The 24,738-nt window shown below is 39.6% G+C and overlaps 1 protein-coding gene across 5 annotated transcripts in view; it reads left to right on the top strand.

Moving 5' to 3' along the window:
* The window catches only part of ano3 (anoctamin 3), a 49,175-nt gene that overhangs the window by 8,252 nt on the left and 16,185 nt on the right, over nucleotides 1-24,738 (top strand). For 3 of the 5 annotated variants that reach the window (XM_005450836.4, XM_005450833.4, XM_013270613.3), the window contains 7 exons: nucleotides 12,143-12,349; nucleotides 16,614-16,744; nucleotides 16,869-17,024; nucleotides 17,115-17,215; nucleotides 17,337-17,381; nucleotides 23,903-24,037; nucleotides 24,613-24,719. In XM_005450836.4, the coding sequence (XP_005450893.2) occupies nucleotides 12,143-12,349; nucleotides 16,614-16,744; nucleotides 16,869-17,024; nucleotides 17,115-17,215; nucleotides 17,337-17,381; nucleotides 23,903-24,037; nucleotides 24,613-24,719 (882 nt within the window). The remainder of the gene's footprint in view (nucleotides 1-12,142; nucleotides 12,350-16,613; nucleotides 16,745-16,868; nucleotides 17,025-17,114; nucleotides 17,216-17,336; nucleotides 17,382-23,902; nucleotides 24,038-24,612; nucleotides 24,720-24,738) is intronic. The other 2 variants (XM_025908473.1, XM_025908474.1) reach the window with 2 other exon arrangements.

The raw sequence follows: 24,738 nt of genomic DNA, 5'->3' as shown, positions 1-24,738 counted from the left end.
CAGAGGACTATATCAGATTTATGTTAAAGTTTGTAACCCAGAGGACCCACTCAATATTTCTATGGCTGTTAAGTGCACCATTAAAATGAACGCGAAGGTGGTGAATTTTGGCTCACAAAGACCTGCTAAAGCAAAACTCAGCAATTATATTGCACTTCCTCGAACACAATCAATTGCACCATATGCATTAAAAGGCTTGGAGATGGAAATGCTGTTTCACCATATGAATCCTTTGAAAAGTTTTTGTATGGTTTCTGCAGCAAAACCATTATAACTGTGTAGGTAATCACAAAAATCTGAAAATGGATTCTAAAATTATCTGGAAGCTAATATCAGGTACTTTATCTGGGAGTTTAATTATTATTATTCTCCATATTTCACTTAAAATGCACACTGCTGAGCTGCAGGTTAGAAATGGATGAAATTTAACAGAAGAGATGTCCTTTTCATCTTGCCTTCAAAAATATCTCACTCGGGTGATATGAACAGCAAAAAAAAGCACAGCTACAGTTAGTCTTTGGCAAAAATGACTCATCTGATTTGTGCTTTCAAGGATTTGAGTGAATTTCAAATGCTCTTTGGCAGACTGATCATGAAGTCAGATTTGTCTGCAGCATGCTGGTGGATCACGTTGAAATCCTGAACACTCTGCAGAAAGTTTTTCTTCTTTTTTCTTTTTTTTTTTGCTTTAAGCGTATAAAAATTTAAAGGTAACCTGGTTCTTCAATCAAAGATTTAAGTCTAAGCTCCGTGCTTCTACATAGCGTTGTGCACTTTGGTAAGAGGCATGTAGTCCTTCCAGCCGGCTGCTATTATAGCTTGTATATTCTACATCAGATGATATTCTGCTCATCTTCATCATGGGTGTTGCTTTTTCTTTTCTTTTTTTTTAACCCAGAAGCCCTCATTAGCTTAAAAGAGAGTAACTTTGATGTTTGTGAGTGCTTGTCATCTGTAGATGGCATCTGTAGGACTGAGGCTGTGCTCTCTTTGCCTGCAGTTTTCCACAGTAAATGTTTAAGTTTTTGTGTATTTGTTGTTGTGGTGTGTGCATGCGGACGTGCGTAAACCTTTGCTTGCACAGTCCGGGGCTGACCACCTGTCCTCTTATGCAAGCAGGCAGATGGGTTTATAGCCACAGACACTAATATCAGAACAGATAATATTATCTGTCTATTATATATTTAAACAGGCTACTGTAGGATAGTAGGCAGACATCAGTTTTATGTACGATGATTTATTCAACATGCTGGGCTGAAACTAACAAAATCAAGTCTTTTCTTCTGTGTGTATACGCACATGTGTGTGTGTGTGTGTGTGTGTGTGTGTGTGTGTGTGTGTGGTCTGGCAGTTAGCAGCTTTAACACTTTCACAGTCCTTAAATAGTCGGCGCTTGTTTGGTTGCTAGGTTATAAGAACAATGCAGGCGGAAGTTCTGCTGGAGCCCAAAACATATTTAATCACATCCACAAACGCCGCAGAGTCTGAGCATTTGGGCATTTTAAACCAAACCGAGCCTCTGTACAATATAGGCGTGATGTTGCATATTCTATCCTGTAGCTTGTGTCCATTCCCTCCTCAGGTGTGTGTGCACAAACGCAACAGAGGCTTTACAGAAAATCCTGTCATGTAGTGGAATCAGAAGCAATCGGAGGCATAAGTGGATAGTGTGACGTTAAAGCGATGAGGACACAGATTGGAAGAGAAAGAGGATGTTTAATCTCCTATAATGATGCAACCCAGAGGTCCTGCCAGGCTTGTATAATAGGATCCTGAATTGTGTAAACAGTGGGTAAAAATGTGCCGTCTGTGAAGAGGTACGTTTACGGTCAAGCTGTCCGGCTCAGCTGCACGTGACTGACACATGTGTCCATGGAGCTAATTATAACTGTTATAAACCATTCATTCATGTATTTTAAAGTGTTTTGCTGTTGGCATTTAAACGTTTAATCGAAACAGTGACCATGCTATGTTGTTCTTTGAAACCAGACTGATTAGAGACCAAGTATTTTTTTTAATTGGTCATTCACCAGTTTCTCAAGCACTTCAGCTGGGATGCAAAGTTTGGGTCGATAGTTATTTAATAAAGTGGGATCACCACCTTTTGGCAAAGGTAACACAAAAGCTCTTCTCCAAATATCAGGAACAGTATAAGAATATGTGACACTGTTTGGGCTTTAATACCAGCAGTGAGGTGTAAGAAATATGGAGGGAGGTTATCAAGACCTGCTGATTTTTTAGGATTGAGACCTTTTACAGTCTTTAAACTTCAATGACAGAAAATAGAGAAATCGAAAAAAAAAATGATCATTGAGAATACAATTATTGGGCAGGAAGATGCCTGATTGACAATCAGAAACATTTTTAAATGGGGAGCTGGAAGAAATAAAATATCTGTTAAAGCAGTTAAGCATTTTTCAAATATGAACTTAAGACTTAAAGTAATTGTGACTCATATATCCTATTTATTTTTAGCACTTATTTGAGCCTTTATTTTACACATGGTAATTGTTTTGTGATGGACTCACAGGCGTAGGCCCCTGCAGCATATGGGTCTCTTGCTCAAACAGATGACATAAAGTTTTAGCTCCATTGCCTATTTTTTAAATGCTTTTATAGCTATTGTAGCCTAATGCCACTGTTTAACCACACGGTTCATTACACACAAAAAGTGTGAGGGCTGAATCAATTATTAGTGCACAACAGAGTCGCTAAAACGGCAATTTTATGACAGCTGAATAAATGCACTGAATACTGCTGCGTGTTAAATCAAGCTTAGGGATGCGTTATTGCACTCTGCTGTGGATCTATCACTTGGCAGGTGTGCACTGAAAACAATCCGCCACCCTTTGCCATCTAATAGCTTTGAAGATCGTTCAAGGAAGCAGTTTGCACCAAAATTCTCATATGACTCATATCATTAGAATAGCCTTCACACCATGTTTTACTGGCTAGGCCTGATAAGGGACGGATGAATGGGAAAAGTGCCCTTGCTCTGTGTGTTACGTCTCTTGTTCAGGTCCTTCTAATTAAATGAGCTTTCCAAGAGGTGATACATCTTCAATGCCTGATGAAGCATTAAACTTTAGAAGCTTAGAGTTAAATACTGTGAAGAAAAACAAGACTTGAAGACTCTCCAGACTTTACTTAGCAATGTTTTAAGACTTAATTTCTCATCATCTGGAAGTGGGGAGTCATTACTGTGTATGAGAAAGAAATGTGGTAATCTGTGTGTCTTCAGTCAGTGTTAGCAGGTCTTTAACCTTAAAACGTATTGGTTTATTAAAGATGGCATCATTTTGTGCTTCAAACCAGTGTGCCATTCTCCCAGTAACTTAAATGTGTGTCTGTGGTCGTAGTGTCATTGTGTTCCTGAGGTCTGGGCAGTGTTTTCCACAGTGTGATCATCATATCGCCCCCCTGTGTGATCAGCAGTAACTGTCGCCATCATCCCTGGGGGTGTATCACAAAAAAACGCAAACAACACTCTCTCACCAGAACTGCTGACACACACACACACACACACACACACACACACACACACACACACATTTTGGAGTTTATTTCCCACTCACAGCATGATAACAAAGAATAGAGGCTATACCAGCGGGAAAGCCTCCTTCGCATACAGTGGTGAATGATTTAATTTACTGTTGTGGATGGATACATCGGCCGGACAGCTAAAACGCTGTGAAGTCATAACATGTGCTCAGTTCTTTATTTTTCTTTGTGCCTGCATGTCTTCCTCTCTGTTTTCATATCTGTAAAATGAGCAATCCCCACACAGCAGACTCTTTGACACGTGCCTAGTTTAAAAAAAAGGTGAAGACGGAGGATGAACGTGTATTTCTGCAAAGGCTCAAATGCAATAAGCTTCAAATCAAGCCAGCAGACACAAACTGCACTGTTGTCTTGATGATGATGGATCAGTGTAGCTCCTCTCCAGACGCACATTCATCTCAAAGAGGAGAGACGTGAGGTTGAACTTCTGCGTGGGCGCCCAGACAGGTTTCTGTAGCAAGTGTCAGTTATTTATACGCAAGGATGCTGACATGAAACTATAGCAGGTTAAATATAATATGAACCTTATAATGATGATAATAATAGCTGAATACAGTAATAGGGCAGCATGCACAAATTGCAGTGATTTGAAAGCTGTTGCCAGTCACTCCACCCATCATCCACCCTAATTCAGAGAGCTTCAACCCATTGTGTTGCAGTGTTCACAAGCAAAACAGCTTTTTGTAGATCTGTGTCCTTCAACTTTAGCAGGCAGTTAGGTGGCTACAGTATCGACAGTGTCTTGCTCACCAAAAACACTCTGACATTGCACTCAGGATCATTTCCAGTTGACAGAAGGATGGAGGTAGCTGGGCAAGGTAGTGCTTCGAATGATTTCAGAATATATTCTACTGTGGCCAGGCTTCATGTCAAGTATTGTTCAAGTAAGCTTTTACCTGACACCAGGGGGAAACCGTGGACTTTGATGTGGACTTGTACAGGATATTACAGACACTGAGCAAGTCCTCAGTCCTCACTGAGCAAGTCCTCTCACCGGATATGGATGAACAAGAACCAGTTGGATAATGAACATGTGTGATTTCCCTTCACAGCTCACCCTGAAAGGCTCTTTGAACCTCAAGAAGTCTTTAAAACATGACAGAGGCCCCATCGTGCACTTGGCTGGCGTATTGGAGTATTCTCTCCGTGCACAGGCTGGTACTTGATGTGAGCCTGCAGATTTTCTGACCTCGATGCACATTTGTTTTTTACATACTTTATGCTTCTTAGAGGAGGTGCATTTGTTCATTCCCATGTACTGTTGCCTCTGAAGCGTTTTACTGCAAATGTTAAGTCTGATGATGCTTGATCCTGGAAACCCGTGCATGAGTAGGTTTGAGGTCATCTAGAATCGTATTGTTTCATTTGTGAGGTGTTTGGAGGAAAAGCTAATTGTGTTGTTCACAAAAGTCAATCCAGGCCACAGTGGCAGTGGGGGAGAGGCCATAGTTGCTGTTTCAGGACCATTTTATTATGGTAATCAAAACTGTTTGTCATCAGTCATAAATGAAATTAGTTTCTAAAAAATGAAACTGATGAATGGTGAAGTTTACTACATGAGCTTTTCTTGTTGCTGCACCACTCCATATGTGTGTTTTCATGGAGGAATTCTATTCCTGAAGTTAAACCAAGCTAAACGCTACAGTTAAGAATCACATGGGCTTTGAAACAGGCTGCCAAACTCTCAAGAGACAACATCAGTCACATTAACACAGACTTCTGTGTCCCAGCAGCTAGCAGAGAGTGCACTCAGGTCACATTATTATAATCTGAACTAATTCTGTCAAGATTTTGATTACATAAGAAAAACATGAAGTATTACACACCCAAGAAGTACAGTAAAGTATAACATTAATGGTGATAATGATAACAAGAAACACTCCGAGAGTGCAAATCTCCCACAGGCAGCTCACTCTCTGGGCATTGTTTACTTTTAAGGGAATATTTGTTTTCTTTGTAGTAGTGTAGTTTGTAGTGCAGGAAAATAACATATTTTGAAAGAAACGCAGATGTGAAATGTGAAAGTGAGAAGAACAACTTTAATAATTGACCGGTCAATTATTAAAGTTGTTCTTGTTCCCTCAAGTGTTGCTGGAGTTCCTGCTTTTTGAATTCTTTCATCCTCTCCATGCACCTTGGAAGCAGGTGAAGTTGTGCCAGAAATTTTTGCTGCGAAATGTGAAAGTGAGGTCAGAGGTCAAATGTGTATAAAAGGCATACTTGAATGTGATATTTAGAAACCCCATATACCAACATCATTTTCTAAATGTTCCCAAACAAGCAAAGGCAGCAGAATTTCAAGCATAGTTTTAAAGACAAAAGACATTTTATGAAGATTTGAGTTTATTTGACCTTGAAGAAAAGGTCAGAGGTCCAAAGTAATGTGATATTAAGAATGGTGTCCATACTAGTAACGGCAGTAAGAAACATAATTTTGAAAAGCTATATATACCAGTATTATCACTTTGAACATCAGATCAATCTAGTGGCCTCGGAGGAAAAGTCAAAGGTCAAATGTGACATGATATGTTAAATATTTCTACAATAACAGTACACACCACACTTGGTTATTCAGGTTTTTTTTTTATCAAATTTTGACCAATAAATCATTGAGTTAACATTTAAAAACAATTCACATCCTAGAAAATAAAATGTAGACGTTCACGGAAAAAAACTTCATCATAAAAAACCCACAAACAGTGTTACAGGTACACAGTTGCAGTAATCTATTCTGACCAACTCTCTGTGAGAGAGAGGGTTTGACAGCTTTTATCCAGTGCCTGACGTCTGGTCTGAGTTTTACTTTGTTTTGCTTTTAGAGATGAAATGAAAGAAGTCCCTTCGGGCGAAGTGAATTTTCTTTTTGAGATACTCCTGCTGTTTTTTCATCAGAGGCCACACATAGCACAACCAAAATTATTGTGTGTCAAATGTGAATAGGAAAAAAATAATGAAAAACTCAATTATCTGTAAATCACCATTGTCTTGAAAAAATATATATTAATTAAACTTCATGAAGAAAATAATGGTGATCCAGGATGGAGGAGGGACTCGATTTGATAATGTAAAAAGTGTTATCTTAGGATGCAATGAAATGTAAACTAATCAATATGAATATAATCTAATTTTTAAATGTAATTTAGTCTGATTAATATTTTTCCTTTGCAATCTGATGACACAATCCAAGTGATGTTTAATCCTTTAGTACCTAACCCCAGCATTGTTTGAAGAGGCCTTGATGCAGTGTCCCTAATTTGAAAGCTGTGACAGTGAAAGTGTTATAAGCTGAACAAGAATGAATAATTCAAAGGGTAAAACGAGGAAACTTAGAGGCATGATGGGAAACAGCCCACTGACCTGAATTCTCTTTGTGCAACATCCTTTCACATAAAGTCTCAATTCCTCATAGCCCTCTTCAGTGATAGTGGACAAAAGTGACTCAAAGTGACATCCCGCAAAACTTTACGTCTGTTTCATCGCACTGTTTTTAATATCTCACTGCTTGTACCTGATCATCAAATCCTTGCTGTTTTTCAAATCAACCGCTTGCTCTTCCAGCTGGCTCAGAGTAGAATCGCTGCATTCACACCTAAACACAGTGCTATGAAACTGTCAGGCGTATGCCAGACTTATCATATTATGACAGAATTAATCAAGAGGAGCATAACGATCTGATAATCATGCTCCTTTCTTGGCTTCAGCATTTGTCACTAACATTTGGAGGCAGTAATAGAGTACACAGTATACAATCAAACAGGCACATGTATACAGTATCATACCCACACACATGGACAGACCTGAAAAATCCTTTTAATCTCACATTAAAAGACCGTCATGGACAAGCTGCACAGGAGAGATCCAAATCCCAGATCACGACCCTCCCTGAAGCTCGTCCAGCTTCACGTCAGATGAGCCTGAGTGGGTGTTTGCGAGAGTGCACAGAAACTGTCTTAGAGACTTTGTTTTATGCTGATGCAGAGAGAATTTGGAGGTGTTTTTTAACCTTATCACCTCACAGCGAGCATCTTTTTCCCTGAATAGTGGGCGAGTCCCATACAAAACTCGGACGTGCACACATGCACGTACAGTCCCAGCACGCACACGGGATTAACTTTCTCCTCACAAACCAGTTTAAGCCAGAACACAGCGAGATTAAGCATGAGATTTGACACTAGATGAACTCTTTTTATATTTATATGTCTTACACGGTGCACCGTCTTCAGATGCTCTGACAGCAGAGTACATAGATTCTTTCTGCATGACAAAATTGGGCGAATATTATTGATCAGGCCAGTGATTGTCAGATAACTATTATTATATCCCTCATATCCTCAGAGTCTGATTTGAATGGTGCTTTTTTTCATCTCTAAGTCATCTCAATTTCCACAGAAGCAATTTCACACAACACCAACTCCAATTTGTGGGTCTATTTTAAACTTTGAGGACCCATTGAGACCACCAAGCAGTGCCCCTGCAGACCAATTAGCTCACTTTGCTCTGACGTATCATCTCAGACATGTTGAGTCTTGCTGCTGTCTTTTAAAATAATCGGGACATTGTTTGACTTTTTTAACCTTTATGCATAAACATAAGAGATTCAACACAGACAGAGTCAGCTTATTGGACAGTTACATTGTATAAGGATACAGCCACTCTTTAAGCTAATCCACTGTGACCAGTACACTTTAGGCCTCTAGCCACTAGCCACCAAGCTCTCAATGATTTACTCCAGCCATAAAGCAAAACATGCTGCTGAGCGAAGCAAACCTTACGTAAAAACTCTGTTTTCTTTTTAAATGTCAGTGCAGATGTCATTGTCACAATAAGTCTCCCTACACAACAAGTGCTTGACAACCTACAGCTCTGTGTTGATTAGAAATATCGAAAGTCCTTCCAGAAACAAGTCTTGTCACTAGTCTTGCCGTCTTGAAATGCCTCTGGGAACTTGCTCAGTTATTTTGAAGCATTGCCTTTTAGTGGCCACTGGGACAACTTGTATAGGATCACCCGTCAAATCTGACACTTAAAAAGTTTGCAAACTTTTCCCCAAAATAAGGTTTTAAAACTTGGAAGTTGTGCCTCTACAACTGTCTTTTGTATTGATTTATCCCACGGATTTCAGTCTCTGCATGTCACGACTCTCTCTGATAATGCCTCTGATGAAACTGACTGAAACGTTAAGCGTGCTAAGGAGGAACCGAATACCTTTGTGCTCCCGTGTTGTTATGAGCCTGAGGACAAATTACATGATGGAGACAAAAAACTATTTCCAGCTTCCCCATGTCGTGTTTTTGCTGACCATTTAGAGTTTGATTTCAAATTATTTTTAAATCCACGCTCCTGAATGGAGTGGATTTTAAGCTGTAAGCACAATTTTGCTTTAATGCATTGAAGTTTTTCGCTTTAATAATTCATTGTAGATGTGAGCTAGAGCTTACAATTTTCATTCATCTCATATCTGCGGGGTTACTGGGGGAACGAACACCATGATTGGCCGACAAGCTTGCATATTAAACTGGCTTTATTCTCACTCAGTGCTGAAAATTCCCGTGATGGTTGGATGAATGTTAAAAGCTTCAAGGCTCATTAAGTTGTTTCCGATTTGAAGCTTGCATTTTTTTTAATTTCCCCTTTGTCTTTGGAGCTGTGGATTAATGCTGCATATTTAAAAGGAGAAACTTTAACATACAACTTTGCACCGGGCTATAACCTTTTAAAGTTGGGCCCCTGGCAGAGCAGCCACTGTGGCCTGATTTGCCAAAATGACCCTTGTTTATATAAAGCAGTCTGCTGCCTTAGCCTACGGGGCAAAGGCAAATTTTTCAGACTCCAGTCTTGCCAGCATATCTCCAGATAGTTGAAAATGGATGTCTGGCTCAAGACATCCTGCCGTGTCCATTAGTCATTGTTTACAAATGCAGATGATTTCAAAAATCTTATAAGAGGCAAAACTGTTGTCATGCAGCAGCAGCAAATGGATTTCAGATTGTATATCAGCAAATGCAATCCCTCTTTTGCTTTCTACATAACTCGCTTCAGTCCAAACTCTGAATAATCCATTTAAACTTTTTTACTTTTTACACTCCTACATTTTTCTATTTCATCCATAAAAACTACAAGTAAATCCTTCTTAAACCTGATCACTGATTTAAATTTAGTCTACAAGCAGACTCCAAACAGAAACCAGGTCTGATACCAAACATCTTGTAAATTCTGCATATTCGCATGTAAATATCTGTTTATTAAGATTGTGCAGACCAGCCCGGTCCAGAAGAAAAAAAGATTCAATTAACTTAAAGTGGTGCGCTTTCATTACCGGGCTAGATTTAAACGATACTAAGCATGCTAATAGTGGAAACTTGGTCTCCAGCTGCTTCCAAGCTTTCCTCCTCGTTATGTCATCAAGGAAAGCCCACACCACATATGGGTCGGTTTGGTGCTTCCTGCTTTTAAACCAGAGAAAGTGCGGCCTAGAAGATAGGTGAGAAACATGAAAATGAATCAAATTAAAATCTTCAAGATCTCAAATGTGACCCTGTGATCAGCATAACACTCACAGGTTTCAATGCTTAACCTGCAGCATGATGGAAGGCTAAGGATGACTGCGGTCGACGGAACACTGTGTGCCACGTCCTCTTTAATTTACAGGGCCTCCCCGTGACAATCCCATTCAGCTCAATGTCATGAAAATGAATTATTGAACAGCCTGCAGCTCGGGCCCTCACTGTATAGAGAGTAAATGATCAATTCATGTTTCACTTGAATGTTTCAGGAAGGTCAGTGAGCGAATTCATCACTGGATGTGAAAAGAAATCACGTTCCCATCTAAAGGCAACGCCTTAATTTCGTTAATAAATAAGTCAGGAGCTGCAGCGCTGAGGCTGAAGGTCATTTACAGTGTTCTGATTCAACTGATGGCCATTCATTAGTCTCATTAACTCTTTACAGTTCATCGTCACAGTGATGAATATTCTGTTAGCGCAAAGCTAATCGGGGTGTAGAACAAGTTAATGTTATTAAATGTTTATTTGTTCAGGTGGTTGGAGTGCTAGGGCACACAGTCGTGCTCCTCATCTAATACTGCTGGTCTCGAGGTACTGGAGTGTGTCATTTGATGGAAATGAGGGAGTGCTGATGGTTTTAATGCACTATGAAGGACAGACATTATCAGTGGAGTCCATAAAAAAGTGGACCTTTTGACAGAGATTTCTCCCTTCCTTTGTTTTTTTTCATCCCCTCTCATGATTTCAGGGGACTCGTTTTTTTAGTTTTTGTTTTGTTGTTATTATTACTGGTCATAAATGGGGTTTTGTAAGATACAACCAAATATAAAAATGTTGAATGCAAAGCAGATACAAGCAAGAAAGTAAAATGATAAGATGAAGGTTGACTAACTCTCATGTTGCCTCAGTGATGATTCATGGTTAAAGGTCTGCGTTCCATGGGGAGTTTGCATGTTTGTGTTGGTGTTGCTTTTCTCTGGGTGCTCTGGTTTCCTCCCACAATCCAAAGACAAACACTTTAATTAAATGTTGATTCTAAATTGGGCTGTTAGTCATGTGATGTAGCTGTTAAGGGTGTAACCCTACATCTTGCCTAATGTCAGCTGGGATAGATTTCAGCCCCACTGTGACCCTGGTTGGATAAATGATTAAGAAAATGAATGGAAGCCTGATATTGAACAGCGGAAAGAAACTCATTATTGCTATAATTGATGTACAGTGTGTCAAGTTCTTCTTACTTTAACATCTTACCAGGGGTGTTATTTTACTGTTTATTGACTTCAGCTGCTTTATTAAGAGATAATCCAGTCATGCGGTGTTTATTATATTATATAAAACTGGCTGACCCAGAAGAGCTGGATATATTAAAGAATTATCCAAACTGATACAACATCAAATGTCCAAACTGAAATGCCATCATTGTGGTGATTTCCACAATGTTGTACAAGCATTGAAATTGGAGAACAGCATTACATGACTGTTATCCACTTAGCCATAACAAGTAAGCTTACTTTCTGTCGAGCGGTGCTCCTTTCATATTTTCTTATCACTTTCTCATTCATTAGCTACTGTGCTACCAGCTGTCAACATTTAATCTTACTGTGTCAGTTGTGATCAGACCTCTTCCCTGATTATTCTGCAGAGACTTTCATGGTAATACGTGTAACCACCACATACCACACGGACTTTAGAGTACCACTTTTGTAGTATTGTAGACTTATAATGAATTGCTGATGTAGTGGTGAGTACTTCTCTCTGCATAATTTTTGTTTTTTTGATGCCTCTTTGAGAGATTCATCAACGAGCCAATCCATCCTTTAATGCAAGTGCATCTGATTAAAACATGTTATGTTTGCCGTATATAGAAATATAAATTTAACAGTGGATCTGTGTATAAATTGTACAATATGACATAAAACTAAGAAGTGTATAAAACACTTTCTTTTTCGCCATGAGCTAATCCAAAAACTCATGCATGGAATTTTTTTCAGGCTTGGAAGATTTCCGACTGCTCTTCTTTCTTTCTGAGTGTTAAGCAACTATTGACATTAACTTTTCCTCCGTTTCTTTTTCCTCAGGCATGCACACAAGCATCAGCGAGATCCTGAAGGAGAAGAGCCTAAAGCCGTCTCGCCGCAGTCTGCCCTGCCTGGCCCAAAGTCAGACTCATCCAATCAACCTCAACCACTTCCTGTCTGTGCCTCTGAGCCCGGAGCCTAAACCAGAGGTTGAGGGTCTGAGTCAGAGCATCAGCACTTCCTGCAGCCTCCTCCCCCCACAGACAGGTCAGTCCACTGTCAGTAACTCACACGTTTTCCATACCCATTAATGGATGAGATGCTTCAGTTATTAGAGAGCAGCTACATCAATTTAAATTGATCTTGCGAGATATTGAAGCTCACCATGAAAGTATGTGCACACTTTAACATTACAATATCATACAACTGTAGGTTTAATCACTGTGTCTTGTTTGCTTTTAATTTGTGACATCTGCTTTTCTTTGCTGGTCAAAAATAACTTGTAGTGATTTTTTTTGCTTGTTTTTGTTGACAAAGCTTTATGTTTTTAATGTTTTTTTAAAGATCCACAGCGATCACGATCTACGGGGCCTCCTAATAAATATACAGTGGAGGAAATAATTACTTGATCCGGTTAATGTGCTTCTTCTTTAGTCACTCGTTTGTTTCTTGGTGGTATGATTGCATGTTTTGGGTCACCGTCGTGCTAGAAGACCAACTGTTCTGGCTGAGGGAAGAAGGTTCTCTTCCAAGATTTTATGGTACATGGCCCCATCTAATGGCCCCGTGACGTACAGTTGTCACGTACTCTAGCACAATAACAGCCCAAAAACACAATGTTTACCTCTCTATGCTTGATTCTGGGGATGGTGTTCTTTGGGTTTATACTCAGCATTTCTCTTCCTAAAAAATTATTTCCCCCAGTGTAAGTTTTTTTCTGTGAAATAATTCTGTTGTATACATCACAGGTTGTACAATATTTCCAAAAAAACAAAAGCCTCTAAAATGTTTTCACCATTACTGCCTTTTATTGTCTGAATGGCATGTTTAATTATTTTCTCTGTAGTGTGGACTGATTGTATTAAACATTAGGTTCAACAGAAATTGAGCTGGTCACTGCACAGAGTTTAATATTGATGGTGGTATTTAAGGCTTGTGTGTAATATTGATGGAACAGATTGTGTTAATGCTGCAGGAGATTTAGAAAACACTACGCAAAGTCGCAGCTGCTTGGAGCACGTTCCGAGGGAATGCGATAGCGTGGGAAAATGCTGGTAATATAAATACAGTATATTATTGTTATGGGCCAGTACAATGGATATGCCTGCTGCAGAGGAAAATTACTCTGTCTCATTAACAGCTTCAAGAATATTTAGAGGCCACAGACAGTGAGAGTGCTATTTTTGTCACAGCATGAAAACTAGTGCATGCAGCACTTCAGCATATTGGTATTTTCCTGACCTTGAAACGCCCTTTGTCTGCATACTTGTTATTTTGGTGTGGAGTGCAGTGTGCAAAAGTGGGACTAGATATAAGAATTTCACGCTGTGTCTGCACGAGGTGTTTCTATTTTGGTGTAAACTGGCTCTTTGACGCTGTGCTGGGAATAGTCGTGTGAGGAGCAGGTCTGAATTATTATTTTTTTTTCCCCTTTTTGGCTCTGAGTGCAGACAGAAGGAGAGAGTGTAGACAGAGCAACGAGGAAGATCATCCATCAACAGTTTCCCACCTGTGGAAAGTGACAGATGTTTTTCAGTGGTTCTCAAGCTGGAAGACAAACTGCTAAAGAACTGAAAATGTACAGCGGGTTATATTTTGCTGCTATTGTGATCATTTTATCGCACCTTAAAAGAGGAACTAGAAACATAAAAATCCACACAATTATTAATTGAATGAGAACTTGAACAGTGCCCACATTATATAAAGACAATTAGGTCACACTTCACCTTAAAGGGGCACATTCTGCTCATTATTCCAGCTCCTTACGTCTATTGTTTGACTCTACTGTGCATTATTAACAGTCCAATGTAATCCTTACTTATCTCAGAGTGGTTCTTGGTGCAGCGCCTCACTCGCAGAAAGAAGCTGTTTTAACTCTCTTCCCCCTGTAACAGTACACCTGACAGGAAACAGGGAAAAACATAACCAGTCCCCCTTAAAGATAGAAAGGTTTTGACAGTTAACATCACATTGCTACTGCAAGTATTTCTGCTTATCTGTATTATAATGATATTTTCTCCAGTTGTGAAATAAAATGGATAAATCGCTTTTTACTACTGAGCCTCTTCATGAATCAGCACAACTGCACAGCTTTAAATATTTATATTTGTTTCACAGTGTGATTGGCCATCTCGTCTCCTTTCGGATTCTTTTTACCACCAAATATTAGCCAGACTTCAGTCATTTTTCAACACAACAGTTTTATTTCTAAATGATAAAAAAAATACAAATATTAACTTTAATTGTGGGCGAACTTTAAACTGGCTGCTTTGTTAGGTACATCTTACAAAGTACTGAGTGTGGACCCCCTTTTGCCTTCAGAGCTTCCTTAATTCTTTATCGCATAGATTCATAAAGGTGCTGGAAACATCCAACACATCCCCAAGGTGATCTATTAGATTGAGACCTGGTGATTGTGGAGGCGCTTTGAGCACAGTGAACTCGTTGTACAGTTTGAGATGATTTGAGTTTTGTGACATGACGTGTTGTCCTGCTGGAAGCATCCATCAGAAGATTTATCCACTGTGGTCATAAAGGGCAGGCTGTGGTGGTTAAACAATGCTCAGTTCGTACTAAGGGGGCCTAAAGTGTGCCACACAATTATGTCACCCCTAGCATGAACTACTGATTTAAGGCAGTATTAAACCATGCTTTCATGTTGTTTATGGCAAATTCAGAGCCTACCTTCCTAACACTGCTGCAGAAATTGAAACTCATCAAATCAAGCAATGTTGTTCGAGTCTTCTCTTGTGCACTTTTGGTGAGGCTGTGCAAACTATATCCTTGGTTTCCTGTTGTTAGCTGACTTTCAGTGGCGTCCATCTGCTTCTCTGTGTTCAGAGATGTTCTTCTGCATACATTGATTGTAACGAGTGGCTATTTCAGGTATTGTTGCCTTCCTGTCAGCTCAAAACAGTCTGGCTATTCTCTTCTGTCATCAACAAACCATTTTCACCCAGAGAACTGCTGCTCACTGGATATTTTCTCTCTTTCATTCCATTTTCTGTAAACCCTGGAGACGACTGTATGTGAAAATCCCAGTAGATCAGCTTTTTGTGAAATACTCAGCCCAGCCTGTCTGGCACCAACAACCTTGCCACATCCAAATCACCTTTCCTCCCTCTGTTATTTGGTTTGAACTTCAGCAGAAGGCACACTCTACACCTGTTCAACTGCATTAACAAGCAGTTGAGCGGGTGTACCTAATAGAAGTGAGTATAAATAGAGAATTAAAACAAACTGTATACAAACTGTGTACACCGGTAGGTGTAAAGAAGGTAGTCAGTTTAGCTCCTCTTTCGGGACTAGATTTGTAGACTTAGAAAGAAATGGTTTAATACTGTTAATGTTTCATCCTGGTTGTGCTGGGGAACAGATATTTCCTTCCATAACCTCCCTGCATTTGACATCTGACACATGTGAAAGTGAGCTGAAAACATGTGGAGGTTGTTAGCCACAGCAGGTCTAAATGAACCCTATGCAGCTTTTTTTGTCCCAAACACTGAAGCTTTGCCTCATTCTGATCGCTCTAGAAACCCAGACGAAAACTACAAGTCACAGGAGCAAGGTTAGCTGCAGAAAAAGAAGTAGAACCCATACAGCAGCATTGCTTCTCTTAATATGGATTTCTGCACATCAGTATCAAACCGTACACCACACTGATCAGGAGGTAAAGATACAGCTGCCTGAAGAAATTAGCTAATGAGCTGTCACATGGACCGGAGAAAGTATAACTTGTGCTGTGCTGTGAAATGCTTCGTCTCTCATGTCACGCAATTACAGAGCTTGTATTATGAAGTTAAGATTGTGTCATAACAACCCACACAACAAGTATTTTTTGAGACTAATAAATCATTTTGTTTTGCACAGCAAACACATTTGCCCTCATAAAATGGCGAGCTGAAAAGCTTCCACACATTTTGCTGCAGAGGAATAATCAGCAAGGCAAAAAAAAGCAATGCTGGAACAGTTAGAAAATGAATTTATGGCACAATATTTACTGTTTATATTGTGTGGGCTGGACAAAATGTTATTTGGTTTGCACGTATCAAGGCAGGAAATAAGATTGGGGCTTTTTAAACATCAGTGCTCGGATCTGTTAAATTGCATCAAGGTGCCGTTTTCCACCTGACACCCACGTTTAAATAAGTTACATTTTTATTTCGCTCAGAGCTAATGTCAGCGTTGGCAGCCAGATTAGGGAAAATATTGACTTTAGCAAGAACAAAGACCTATTGCACTTCAGGTACTCTTAGTTGTTTCTTACCAGTTCAGTAGTGTTTTTATTGATCCTGCTGTGACTTGTGTGCAGCAGAGGATGGCAAGGATCACTTCGTGGAGGAGTCTGAAGTGAGTACGTGTGAAGCGAGGGCAGACGAGTCATTTCTGCTGCAAAAGCCTGTCACCCGTGCTAAGTTAGAGGCCCGCACAGATTCAGTTCAGGTAACACACTCTCACTGATCCACCTGAATCATCGCAAAATGTAAACTGATGATGTTCCAAGTTATTTTGGCATTAGCACACTGAGAAGTAGTCCTTTGTTTTGGATAAAATTTTGTTGTTCCAGGGAAAGAATCCAACGGCTTCATCCGGGCTCTTTTTCCGAGACGGTAAAAAGCGCATCGACTACATCCTGGTTTATAAGAAGTCGAGTCCACAGGTGGAGAAGAGATGCACGTTTGAGAAGAATTTACGAGCTGAAGGTCTGATGCTGGAGAAAGAGGTAAATATACCTGGGAGACTTTTAGTTGCTTTATTATTTACTTAAATCTCCCTTGTTCTCAGTTCCCTGCACTCCTTTTTGTTTCGAAAGCCTTCCTTGACGAACAACGACATCATGTTTGTGAAGGTCCACGCTACCTGGGACACGCTTTGCAAGTATGCTGAGCAGATGAACATCCGAATGCCTTTCAGGTAAATAAAGAATGAACCTTTTAACTCTGAAAAAACATAAAAGTAGGAGTTTTTTTGTTTTTTTAATCCACCGGCAACTTTACACAGTCTTTCTAACCTATATTCTTTTCTGTTATTAAAGAAAAAAATGCTACTTTACAGACTGGAAGAGCAAAACCTTGGGCAGGTAAGTTGATTTAAGGAATAATTTAAGCTGAATACATCTGTGTCTCTAATCAAATTCATAGGCATAGGTGTGTCTGGGGGATTCAGTAGTAATGTGGATGATGGTTTGCATTTTAAAACTGAAATTACGAGTCTGTGAGGAACAGAGATGGTGGAAGATTGAGTAAGCCTGTTTTTGTCCTTTTGCAGCCCTCATAGTGATAAAGTATGTGAAAGACAAGTGTACTGTACATATAGAGCATTTATAAAAGCTGGAATTTTAAAGTTGGAAGGTATGTAGTAAAGATGAGTTGCAATAAATTATTGAAAAGGAAAGCTTTTAACAATAATTAACAATATAAATTGCTATTATTAACTGTTAAGTGCGGTACTTAATTTTTCAGGGTTTTTCAAATACATGCCCTTTCCTATTTGTTTAAAAATAATGAGTTTACGATACAGCACATTTTTAAAGGTCCAGTAAAGCAGCTCACCCAGTTCTGACTTCTTTTCTATAAAATACTCTTCATAAAAGATCAAATGGAGCCCCACAGACTTATTTGCATGCTATTTTTAGAGAGCCGCATTTGCGCTTTGATGTGATGTTCAAGTGTTGTCCAAGTTCTGTGAAGAACTCCAAATTTCCATTTCCTCTTCTCACTGGAAAGCGGACAGAAATAACGAGAAACTGAAAGAAAATGTGGTAGAACACAGTGTTTTAAAATAAATCATACTAAAAATCAAAACACCTGTTTCTTAGATTTTACACTTTTGTACACCGAATTTATTTTCCCAGTCAAATAAAGGTGGCATCAAATTGCTGGATGGATCATCGGTATGTGGTTGATCACTCGTGAGTGAGTCGTGCACAGCCATAGTTTTCATTAAATGCAAATGATTCTCAACTGATGGTCAAATATATTGATTTCCTTTAAAATATATACTCACTCATGCAGCAAAATGTTTGATATCTTTAGTCATGGCTTATTTGTTATAATTATTTAACATTATGGAGAAATGCATAAAATTTGAAAGCTATTTTCTCAATGGCTTTACTCACTTGATGAGAGAGAACTAAAATGATACTTGAGCAACAGCAAAGTGGACACTTAATGTCTGAGCTGTGAAAGGGCCTTTGTTAAGCTCTGTAAAGGTAACATTTAGTGAAGTGTGATACTGCTGGTGGTGGAGGACTGTTCGCTTCAATCCATTAAACTCCGAACGTGCTGGGAGTCGTGTCGTTGCTGTTGTTTTGCTGTTTTGAACACAGCTTATTAGCATAGCCGACCAAGGGTAAGTGGACCTGACACACTAACTGCAGTATAAGTGCCCGCTTTAGTGTTTTATTCTACTTAAATGTCGACTGCGTTGTAGCCATAAACTAACACAATGACATTATGGATAGACAGACTGTAGTCAGTAGAAAATTAAAAAGGTCGATCGTACTCTGATAACTGCAGGCTTGTTTTGTTACGCTTTCACATACCGTGTATACACACTAACCGCACGCACAAAAATCAGACAATATCACACGGACAGACAAGAATCACTCGCCCACCTGTCCAACTGAGAACAAAGCACTTCAGGGAACTAAATTAAATCTTGTGTGAGAGTGATCTTAGTCATTGTGAAGAATGAGGATCATTATGTTTTCCTCAGCGCTCCTGCAGGCTTTCACTAAGCTGTTGTTCTTAAAAGAAAAATCTACCCGAGCAGTAAATGAGCTTTATGTGTTAACTAATGGTTTGTCTCTAACTCACGTTCCTGTAAAGCTGAACAAATGGGCTGTGGCGACTGCTTGTTGGTTTGATATCAGTATCTTTACATACAGTACCTGGAGCCTTCATAACAACACATTAAATACTATCTATCAGCAAGTACGTTTTGCAGCGGAATTGCTATTTATATTTATTTAATGCATATAAGAACAGCAGCCTCACAAATTACTGGAGGCCTCTCCAACAAATCTGGAGAAGGATGCATTGCCAAGCGAGCAGATTTTTAGCTGCATAACAGAATCACTCAAAGAGTGTCTGTCTGAAGGCTGATCAAACACTTGTCCAGACTGAAGGATTGTCAGGACATTTTGTACAGAAACTGATGGCTGCCTGAGGATGATTCCTGCTGGGACTGATATTAAAGTCAGATACATTTTATTAATAAAGCCCAGTATCAAAAACTGTGATGTCCTATCTACCCTTAGATCCTTACATCTGTTTCTTTTTGCAGCTTCTTACTACTTCTGTCATCACCATTAGACTTCAATTTATTAGATTTTAACTTAAATTTCTTTATAATTAGTGAGTCGACTACAGTGAAATTTTATGTGCAAATTTTTACATTTATACTGACCAAGGCATCAGCAGCAGCTCTGAGATTTTCACCTTTTTATACTTTGAAATATTTGGAAATGTACTATTTGCATTGATGAAAATAATTCAGTTAACTTGTTATTGACTAAATATCTGAAAATTAATGCTTCAGCTCCACTGTATTTTTTATGGCACGACAGCAACAAGCTAATGTCCTAAAATTAGATAGTGTACAATGTAAAACTCAGACAGTATATAAAAGATGGCCAACAGCATCACCCAGTTTGTGAAATTCTGTTTCAAACTCTCAGCTTCAGCATTATTTTTCTTTTTTGGGCGCCACAAATGACCATACTTTGAACTGGGTTCAGTGCTAACCTAATACTATACATTTGGTTATTCCTGAATGGGGAATATATGGGTCAGTTACACAGATAGACACTAGTACACACTTACTACTTCTATAGGAATTCAGAGGCTAAGTAGGTGCCAGATGTCTGCAATTAGATACCCAGGAAAACTTCATCTCTCTGACAGCACAGCTTAGATTTGCAACGTCCTTTGGACCACATTGGAGATGTTTGGCATAATACACAGTGGAACATTTGGTGAAAACCAAATACAGCGTATCAGCAAAACCACCAACTGGTGTGTTGATTTGGGCTTGTTTTGCAGCCACAGAACCTGGGCAACTTAGTCATTTAGTCGACTATGAGCTCCGCTGAATATCAGCGTATAATAGAGTCAAATGTTAGGGCATCTGCCCAACAGCTAAAGCTTGGCCTGAAACTGGGTCATGCACCAGGACAATGATGCCAAGCACAGCAGAAAATCTACAACAGAATGGCTGAAAAAGAAGACAATCAAGGAGATGCAATGACCCAAAGTTCAGAGCTCAACCAAACTGAAATGCTTTAGCTGCATGCAAACCTCAATGAAGTAAAGTAACGTTTTAAAGAAGAGTGGGTTCAAATTCTTCCACAATGATGTGAGACACTTATAAAGTCATATAGAAAATGATCGCTTCATATTATTGCTGCTAAAGGGGGTTGTGGACGCTGTAAAATGTAATGGTCTGCACCTTTCACCAAATGAAAACATTTGGCATGAAATAAACAATAAATTAAATTAGTTTGCGTGCATAGAGACCGCATGGAGTTCAACGAAAGCTTTCCTTTTTCAAATGACTGTAAATAACTTGGGTAGATATATGTGTTTGTTAGCACAAGCAATGTGAATATGTTAGCATTAGCTCCAATCCACTGGTTAGCAGACTTACAGAACCTTCTTGTATGTTATGCTGAAAAACTCAGTGCATGCCCTTCAACTTTTGGTTTGTAAATCATGGCTATATTCAATTCAATTCAATTTTATTTATATAGCGCCAAATCACAACAGAAGTCGCCTCAAGGCGCTTTATATTGTACAGTAGATCTCGCACAATAATACATACAAAGAAAAACCCAACAATCATATGACACCCTATGAGCAAGCACTTTGGCGACAGTGGGAAGGAAAAACTCCCTTTTAACAGGAAGAAACCTCCGGCAGAACCAGGCTCAGGGAGGGGCGGGGCCATCTGCTGCGACCGGTTGGGGTGAGAGAAGGAAAACAGGATAAAGACATGCTGTGGAAGAGAGACAGAGATTAATAACAGATATGATTCAATGCAGAGAGGTCTATTAACACATAGTGAGTGAGAAAGGTGACTGGAAAGGAAAAACTCAATGCATCATGGGAATCCCCGGCAGCCTACGTCTATTGCAGCATAACTAAGGGAGGATTCAGGGTCACCTGGTCCAGCCCTAACTATATGCTTTAGCAAAAAGGAAAGTTTTAAGCCTAATCTTGAAAGTAGAGATAGTGTCTGTCTCCCGAATCCAAACTGGAAGCTGGTTCCACAGAAGAGGGGCCTGAAAACTGAAGGCTCTCCCTCCCATTCTACTTTTGAATACTCTAGGAACAACAAGTAGGCCTGCAGAGCGAGAGCGAAGTGCTCTAATAGGGTGATATGGTACTACAAGGTCATTAAGATAAGATGGGGCCTGATTATTTAAGACCTTGTATGTGAGGAGCAGGATTTTGAATTCAATTCTGGATTTAACAGGAAGCCAATGAAGGGAAGCCAAAACAGGAGAAATATGCTCTCTCTTTCTAGTCCCTGTCAGTACTCTTGCTGCAGCATTTTGGATTAGCTGAAGGCTTTTCAGTGAGTTTTTAGGACATCCTGATAATAAAGAATTACAGTAGTCCAGCCTGGAAGTGATGAATGCATGAACTAGTTTTTCAGCATCACTCTGAGACAGGATATTTCTCATTTTAGAGATGTTGCGCAAATGGAAGAAAGCAGTCTTACATATTTGTTTAATATGTGCGTTGAAGGATATATCCTGGTCAAAAATGACTCCAAGGTTCCTCACAGCATTACTGGAGGCCAAGGTAATGCCATCCAGAGTAAGAATCTGGTTAGATACCATATTTCTAAGATTTTCAGGGCCGAGTACAATAACCTCAGTTTTATCTGAATTAAGAAGCAGAAAGTTAGCGGCCATCCAGGTCTTTATGTCTTTAAGACATTCCTGCAGTTTAACTAATTGGTGTGTGTTACCTGGCTTCGTGGATAGATAGATCTGCGTGTCATCCGCATAGCAGTGAAAATTTATGCTATGTCTTCTAATGATGCTGCCTAAGGGAAGCATGTATAATGTAAACAGAATTGGTCCTAGCACTGAACCCTGTGGAACTCCATAATTGACCTTAGTGGGTGAAGAGGACTCTCCATTTACATGTACAAATTGGAGTCTATTAGATAGATATGATTCAAACCACTGCAGTACAGTACCTGTAATACCTACAGCATGTTCTAATCGCTCTAATAGGATATTATGGTCAACAGTATCGAACGCAGCACTGAGGTCTAGCAGGACAAGCACAGAGATGAGTCCACTGTCAGAGGCCATAAGAAGATCATTTGTAACCTTCACTAAAGCTGTTTCTGTGCTGTGATGAGCTCTGAAACCTGACTGAAACTCTTCAAATAAGCCATTCCTCTGCAGATGATCTGTTAGCTGTTTGACAACTACTCTTTCAAGGATTTTTGATATGAAAGGAAGGTTGGAGATTGGCCTATAATTAGCTAAGACAGCTGGGTCTAGAGATGGCTTTTTAAGTAAAGGTTTAACTACAGCCACCTTGAAGGCCTGTGGTACATAGCCGATTATTAGAGATAGGTTGATCATATTTAAGATTGAAGAATTAGTTAATGGCAGGACTTCTTTGAGCAGTTTTGTAGGAATGGGGTCTAAAAGACACGTTGATGGTTTGGAGGAAGTAATTATTGAAGTTAACTCAGAAAGATCAATTGGAGAAAAAGAGTCTAACTTAACATCGATGGTACTAAAAGTAGCTGTAGATAATATTACATCTGTGGGATGATTATTGGTAATTTTTTCTCTAATGATAAAAATTTTATTTGTGAAGAAGTTCATGAAGTCATTACTAGTTAACGTTAAAGGGATTGTTGGCTCAACAGAGCTCTGACTTTTTGTCAGCCTGGCTACAGTGCTGAAGAGAAACCTGGGGTTGTTCTTATTTTCTTCAATCAGTGACGAATAGTAAGATGTTCTGGCTTTGCGGAGGGCTTTCTTATAAAGCAGCAAACTATTTCTCCAGGCTAAATGATGATCCTCTAAATTTGTGACACGCCATTTCCTCTCCAGCTTACGAGTTATCTGCTTTAGGCTACGTGTTTGAGAATTATACCACGGAGTCAGGTACTTCTGATTTGAGGCTTTAGTTTTCACAGGAGCTACAGTATCCAGAGTCGTACCTAGTGAGGAGGTAAAATTATTAACAAGATAATCGACCTCTGTTGGGGTAGCGTTCAGATAGCTGCTCTGCTCTATGTTGGTACAGGGCATTGAAGATGATAACAGTATGGTGGCAAAAATATAGTGATGCTATGATTTGGATTAAGCTAGCTGTTATCCTGGATCAGTCTCTCTCGGGCTCACAGGTCATGGAAATGAGAATGAAAAAAGATAATCAGACATGTGCTGTCCAGCAATGCATGTACATGTGCATGTGTGTGCAAACATGCTTTTTTGTGGTAGGGCGAAGTCGTCATGGTAGGTCAGGAGAAAAGGGTCAGGGACCTCCGTCGTATATCAAAGTAAACAATCTTCATTTAATCTGTGCCGTTAATCTCGTTTCTCTGCGTGCGCCTGTGCAGCAGGTTTCATCTGAGATGTCGCCAAATCAAAAGCTGGCTTCCCAGAAATCCCATGAAGCTGGACAAAGAGGCCTTGCCTGACCTGGAGGAAACCGACTGCTACACAGCTCCCTTCAGCAGAGCACGCATGCATCAGTAAGGAGGATGCATACACACTTGTGCATGCCAGGACTCATAAACAGGATCACAGTGTTTTTACAGGGCACCAGCATTCCTGGCCCCCCCACCCCTCTTTTTAACCATCACTTCCACTCACGTCCTGAAGTCTTAATGCGGAATTTAGAAACCATGCGATGAAGTTTGCACTTTAAAGTCTTGTATATTTTATAGTTTTGCATCTGAACTTAGGAGCCATGATGATAAAGACAAGTTGATCATAAATAAGAAATTGAAATACAGCAGCAGATGCGTGTGAAATAACTTGCTTGCTGTTCCATATTTTCAAAACTTCTCTATGATGAAAGGCATCATCTCATCTCGTCTGTCAGTGAATCATTTCCACTTTCCCTTAGCTTGTCAGCCTGGGCCGTTTTTTTTAAGGGGGAAGGGGATAATAATGTTGGGATGAATACAAGCTTTGCACCATGAATAGTATTTTAATAACCTCCCATCGTTATTGACTCAACTCTCATTAAAGGCCTCTACTGAGTGATATTGATACACTGTTGCTTTATGAATAACTGAAGGAGTGTGCCGTTATTTCCTCCCAGCTTCACGATCAACAACAGAGAGACCTTCTTCTCCAATTCCACCAGAAGCAGAATAGTCCATCATGTCCTGCAGCGCACCAAGTATGAGGACGGAAAATCAAAGATGGGTAAATCACCGTCGTTTCT

This window comes from Oreochromis niloticus, linkage group LG7 (genome assembly GCF_001858045.2).
Source record: "Oreochromis niloticus isolate F11D_XX linkage group LG7, O_niloticus_UMD_NMBU, whole genome shotgun sequence".
Lineage (NCBI taxonomy): Eukaryota > Metazoa > Chordata > Actinopteri > Cichliformes > Cichlidae > Oreochromis > Oreochromis niloticus.
The sequence above is the reverse complement of the archived record's forward strand: the minus strand, read 5'-3'. Positions and strand labels throughout refer to the sequence as shown.